Below are 6,894 nucleotides of genomic sequence, written 5' to 3'. Positions count from 1 at the left end.
GGACACATTTTAAACATAGAAAATACTCATGCATACGCAAGGTCAATCTTCGTGATTTTTTGGCAACATTTTATGCTTTACATTACAAACCTGATTTCCAATACAAAGACTCTCAAAACTATTGAGAATTTATATGGTAAAGTGCAAAGGGTTTTCAAAAAAAATATATTTAAAAAATAATTTTAAACACAAAAGCAAAATACCACAGATGCTGGAAATCTGAAATAAAGGGTTGTTGACCTGAAATGATAACTTTATTTCTCTCCACAGATATTGTCTGAGTATCTGCTGAGTATTTTCAGCATTTTTCGTTTTTAATAATTTTATTGGATTGTCTTTAAAAAGAGCAGCTGTTTGATCGTTTCTTTTTGATTCATAGCTTTTTTCATTTCATAGTAAGGGGTTTTCATTCCTGTTTGCCAGATGTTGGTTGGTAGAATAACCAACTACTTTGTTGCAATTAGTTGATATCTTAAATACAAATTTGAGGTAATCAGGTGCAAATAGGAGCTGCAAACCAACATCTTCTAACAATTTGAGTGTTTGGTTGAGATTTACCAAGCTCAACACATCACTTTGGATCTTTCATCTCACAAAACCTAATTTTGACCCCAAACCACAAGTGCAGACCTACACCTGCCTTTAATGAAAGAAAGTTAGTTTGCGTACAATTTTTTTTTTACAACAAACTGCTGAATTCCAATTGCCTGAGTCATTGTAATGCATTGTAACACATCACCACCAAAAGTAAATCTTCCCAAAGAGGCATTAGCAGCCAATTAATTTGATTGCATGGTTAACAGCCTACATGTTGAATGGGCTAGTTGCCTCTAGGTGAAGTAAAAAAGAACACATTTGAAATGCAAAAGAAGACTTACATTTATTGCCATTGCTTAGATGACCAACAGGCTTACATTGTATGTTTTCCTGTTCTGCCCTGCTTCGTGCATTGTGGAATTTCCAAGTGTCACGACCCTTGCCTGTGCTACCTGAGCTCATAGTGCAAACACAAGCCTAAATCTGAAAGGAACCTTCATTTTGAAAACAAGAGAGAAAGTTTCCACATATACATACACAGCAAATGACTTAAGTTAAAACATAACCCTATTTTTCCAATATACATAGTTTATAATTTCCATAAGAAACCCCATCTAATTTGAAATACTGCACTGTAACGAAATGACCAAAAAAGCATTAATGTAAATATTATAGTATTGCTTAATCTGAAGTAAAGGAAGTTTTTTTAAACAATCTACACAATGTTTTATTTACAATGATTATTTTTATCTATCATACAAAACTCATTGAATGCTGAGAAAGTGTTCTGTACATTAAGTCCATTTGCTGTACCAATATATCCTTTGCTGTGCAACAATGAAATACATTCTGTTTACTGCTTGTGCACTGTTTCTTAAACAGTGTTATTCAATGCAGCGAAGGGGCATGAATGGTCGTAAGTTCATATTTGCTGTTGCAAATTCAGTACACGCCAACTTCTGCAAAGACAGGGATGCCTAGAAAAGCCTGCACGAATGAATATGCCATACTTAAAGCTCTGTAACTAGTTTTATTCATATAAAGATGCATCAATAATTCCCCTGGAAGGAAAATGCACCTTTGTTTTGATCAGTGGCAGAATAAGTTATACTCAACCACGTTCAACTAAATCTTCTGTGAATATCACGTCTGGTGGTTAGTCCATTCCAAGAGATCCAATGAAATAGTTAATACCAACAATCTACGCAATCCGATGAGACAGCTGAAATCCAGATTGCCTATCTCCTACTATGAGGTTAAAATGCTGCAGGGCATTGTGTCTTAAACCTATGTGAATAATTGACCAGGAAAGCAGAAAGAGTACTTCACATCTGCACTAAATATTTATCTGCCCAGTTCACTCCAGAAGGGGCATTTTGTTTTAGTTCAGCTTCCTTCCATAAGTGCAGCTCTTTCATTGGTTGCAACCAAAAATTACAAACTAATGTTTGTGCAAGAAATTTGAGATAAGATACGGTGGCTTTAGAGTTTGCACTAAAAGTTTAGTACTGGTATAAGTAACTTGAGACACCATAATTCAATGGGCATTCTGAACTTCTATAAAATTGTCAACTTGTATACTGCTCTGATGGCAACAAATGTAAAAGGGCAAATTTATTTTTGTTTTACTTGTCACATTTTAGTTCCAGTTGTCTTATCATTGAGAGACTATTACTGTTGTACAGACTACATGCTTTCCTTTTATTAGCTGAATAGAATTGATCTTGGCCTCTGAAACTTCTAAGGTGGGCAGATCATGTTTACTTAACCTTATGCTTATTGATTTGAAGGTTTCAATATGAAAAATAGCATACATGTTAGCTTCTGGTGAGGTCAAGTGATGAGATCATGACAAAAAAAGCTGTAAAATTGCACCTTGGGTCTCTCTACCATTGTGTGTGTATGTGGAATGTAAAGGTTCATGTGAATGTGCTCTAGAGGTGTGTCAGGTGATGCAGAATTGCTCCTTGGTCATCTTATTCCATTTTGTTTTTGAGGGAATAATAGGCAGTGGCCATGCGGTCTGCTGGAGTTTGACTGTTTTGACAGTCAGATGTACTGTAGGCAATGATATCACTGCTATTAACACTGAGCACATGGTATAGTCATAGATTTTGAGCTAAAATTTCCTGTGGTAAACATGTGAACTGGGGATTAAGGACAAGGTCCAGGTGTGAAACTATTCAGGGATGTTTTACATCACTCCTTTAAAGCATGTGTGCAGTATAAACTATAAACTTAGGAAGCTTGTGCCATAGTGTTGATTTCAGAAGCTTTGTGGATTCACGTCACGACAAAATTAAGAGAATTTTCTATGTGATGAAATAACTTACCTGTGGAATCTTTTATTCGGTATTAGTGTTTTTAAGAATATTCTTTAAGGTGACTAAGTCAGCCCATTGCAACTATGACATTATATTCTGCAAGGTGCAATGACAGTATCACTTGAGATTAGCCAGATACCAACTGTGCAGAGTAATGAATGCTGACACTATCTGGTTTTCCCAGCACCAGTTAGGGTCCTAAGTTGTGGGCTTTTATAACAAACAATATGGGGTGAGTTCAGCTTCTGAAATGTCAGCTGCGACATGTTGTAATTTCCAAAGAAAAACATTCAAAACATAAGTGGAACCATCTATTTTGACTACGTCAGAACCAACCAGGATGTCTATAAAAAAGAGGAAAAGTTGCTCATAAATCTCTTGTACAAATATTAATAAGCTTGCAGCAATTAATGGCAAGACTGCCATTAAAAACCAATACTGTAACAATGAGCTTTCTAGCCTGTAGCTGTATATCAGATTACAACACCAAAAAACTGATGTCAAAACACTCGAGTTAAATATATGCCTATAAAAAAATTGTTGTTTCCTTATTTATTTTAACTGTGTGGATCTTCTGACTTCACAGACAAAATCAGTCACATGTTCCCATCCTGTGGACAAGTTAATTTATTTTTACTATTTATCTTATTGTACTTGCATTTTGCCTATTTTGTTCTATATTATCTATTTACTATAATTGAGAACTACCTTGCACATTTTTGACCTTGCTTTGGTTTTGTTCCATCAGTGCAGGGACTAATGCAACATAGAGACCTAAGAGACAGAGTAACGGTTAATTATAAATTCAAGTTTTTTATTAATCTGTTTGTGATTTTCAATCTCCTCATCTGCATTAACACTAAAACATAAATGGAATAGATCCCACAGGAGAAACTGTGCACAAGCCAATCAGTTGGGGGAATGAGGCAAAATTATATCTATATGTAACTGCAAGGATCACTGATAAACCAAACCAAAACTTGAATTTGGCCTTTTTTTTTGAATTGCACAAGTTAACCCAAATTGTGCATTTCTGGAGGGGTCCAAAATACTCCTGTGTTTGTAAACAACCATTTTCCACATGCAGTTGTCATTATAGTGCTGTGCATGGCTTTAGTCACAGCAACAAATATTTCTTAGTTTACTCCATCTCTCACCTATCCATTCTCTGGTTAAGAGGCCATGGATAACCTTAAAAATGCAAAATACCTGACCATTCCAGCGATCGCAGAAGTGCATGTGTGCAACACACCAGGAATACTCAACAATGTTCCTTCTCTGTAGAAAGGTAACAGGCCTTTTACTTGATATTGTCCTTCTCTCCTCAAGTTTCATTGCCTTACATGTTTTGAAACACTTAATGCTCCATTAACAGAATATGCATGTGATGCCTGGTGGTCTGAAATGATAGTGTGTGAAAATGAAACCACCCCTGGCTGTCTTGTGAAGTCCCAAAATATTCATATTATCGAGGTTCCTGGGCAGGTTTGTGAGTTAATGGGATAATTCTTCAGCAAATGCCCAAATTCTAAGGCTTCCAGAGACAACCTGTATATGTGTCTGCTATGGACAGATCCTAGAAATGGATGCTAGTGCTGTACCGGTTAGTGGTAGCATTAAGTATTTTCGTTTTTAAACTTTACAAAACTTGTTCACCTCTGTATTTGTTACATGTATAAATCATTAAATATTGTAATAGAAAACTGTGTCAGAGATAAATGTTCAACTGCAATTAGTGAAACATGTTTGAGGTCAATTTAAAATTAAATTAGAATTAGTGAGTCGATTTATTAGGTGCATCTATTTTTACCTAGTTTTGATGGGTGTCAATTGTGTTTTATTTCATTTTTAAACCTAAATTAATGGATTTTTATAACACAATTATTCAGGTGGGTTAAAGTGGTAAAACAAAACAATTTCCAACCTGTAGTTTCATAAGATACTTCATCTAGTGGGAAATGAATTCAAGTGGGTGAATATAGTAATATAATGTACATCGTGGAAAAATACAGGCCTGGGGTGTACATATTTGAACAGGGCAGATAGAACCCTGGTCTTACCTACTGAGTCCGAGTCAGTGACAGTGCTTTACTAGGCTTCAGTAGTAAAAGACAAATGTACATAATATAGGTTTCTCAGTGTCAGCTGTAACTCTATAGTAACTGTAGAAGCAAGGTTTCCTCGTTTCAGAATCTACAGAAACTTGCAAGCAATAATTCTACTTTGTTGGGCTCCACAGATCTACTAGCTTCTCTGCTCAGCTGTGTTCAGACTACAGGTTTAATTTCCTTGCTTTACAAGCCTGCCTCACTCTACACAAACCCAGGTGGGTCAAAGGTCATGTTGCATTCATTGTGAGGGGTTTGCTGTTGGCCCAGTTGCTTCAGATTCCTCATTTTCTCTAGTGTCATTTTCTTTTATCTCATTGGATAAGGTGGATGGCTGGGTTAAAGTGCTCACACTCCGGATTTGCTGCGCATCAGTAGGTGGCAGAAGTGTTAATGACTCCACGCTCAATGCATCTGTGTTGTCATCAGAAATGAGAGATATAGTTGGTTGGTGGGCTGGGGTCAGACTTGGTGCCAGGTTAGTTGCTCCAGGTTCAGTACTGCTGGGCAGATGGTCTCTGCTTGGGCCACTTTCTCCTGTAGGAGGTGAAGAATGGGCTTCATTGACAAACTCCACTCCATCTGGAAAAGTCAAATGGGACTGCTCTTGAATGTCGGGTCCATCTAGTATCAAACAAAAAGAGTTTGTAGCTCCTCTTCATTCAGCAAATATTCCAATTTAAATGTACATGACACTCCCTTTCAAATATACACTTTTGAAGATTTGTGGCTGCTTTTGAACAACTTTGGATTCTTTTTCTAGCTTAATCATAGCCACAAATCTTACTTTGGAAATCGTAGAACTGCAAATATACCCAGAATATTTACCAAACATAAATTTTAAGAATTTTGTTTTATTAGAAAGGAGACAGATAAAGGTCTGAAATACTCCAGCAATGTGCTGTTACATTATCAGACATTCATCGGAACTGCAGAGAAACCACGAGGTGGTGGCCAATATAGCACCCAAGGGGTAGCTACATCATCAAAATCAAAAGACCAAGAACATTTACATTTTACATCCTTCATATTTAAATGTCCAGTTCCTTAACCAATCATCAATTCTATTCTTATGGTTTTCATTTGAAAGGTAATTTAAGGATTAACATTTGATCTAATTTCATAAGGCTTCATTTTACATTTGCATTGAATGTTCCCCTGTAAGATAAAAAAAATGTAAAATTAATGACAGCAAGGCAAAAGAAGAAAATAACCGACAGACAAAATAGGAAAGCAAAAGTACAGAAGTAAGATGGATCATGAAGATGACTTATTCAAGCAGTCTATGAACTAATGTCCAAGAGCTGACTATTTGCTACAAGATCTTAGCCTGACCAAAAATGTGATTTTATTTTCATATGCAGGTATGAATTTCCTCTATTTTCCCTACGCTCCTGCCCCAAACCCATCAAGCCAGGTGCCACTTGCTGCAGCTGAAAAGTGCACAATAATGGCCTGACAATGATTCTCCCTTCCCCCAGCCCAGCTTCAATTTGCTTCCTCTCCACTGCTGTGTGGCAGAGAAGAGAAAATCTACAGAACAAGTGATTGATTTTGCATCTGACATTCCATGACACATGTTCTCTTGTCCTAAAAATATGAACCATTTTAAAAACGGAGCTACTCTGTGTGTGCACTGTGATTGTTTTATGTGCGGCAAAATGCTTAAGACTAAGGAGACTATCGTGTTTCTGTGGAAGGGTCAAATTGCCTGGAAGCTATAATTGCACAACAAAATAATCTTAGCGAGATTAAATGTGCCTTTCAACATTCCACATTTATCACAATCCTCAAAGCATTTAATGAAAGTTTGCTCAAATTGTACAACCAAATTTACTTGCGGAAAGGAATCCTATATAAAAAGTTATTGAAGAAATCCAGATTTTTTTTTGCTAATTGAAGCTACAGTTAAACATAATGAAGAC

The 6,894-nt window shown here is 36.4% G+C and overlaps 1 protein-coding gene across 1 annotated transcript in view; it reads right to left on the bottom strand.

Annotated features, from left to right (window-relative positions):
• Positions 1 to 861: 861 nt before the first annotated feature.
• The window catches only part of clec16a (C-type lectin domain containing 16A), a 287,366-nt gene continuing 281,333 nt past the window's right edge, over positions 862 to 6,894 (bottom strand). Inside the window, exon 24 of the mRNA XM_078559039.1 lies at positions 862 to 5,593. Coding sequence (XP_078415165.1) covers positions 5,211 to 5,593 — 383 coding nt within the window. The 3' untranslated portion in view covers positions 862 to 5,210. The remainder of the gene's footprint in view (positions 5,594 to 6,894) is intronic.

Source organism: Cetorhinus maximus, chromosome 15 (genome assembly GCF_964194155.1).
Source record: "Cetorhinus maximus chromosome 15, sCetMax3.hap1.1, whole genome shotgun sequence".
NCBI classification, from domain to species: domain Eukaryota; kingdom Metazoa; phylum Chordata; class Chondrichthyes; order Lamniformes; family Cetorhinidae; genus Cetorhinus; species Cetorhinus maximus.
The sequence above is the reverse complement of the archived record's forward strand: the minus strand, read 5'-3'. Positions and strand labels throughout refer to the sequence as shown.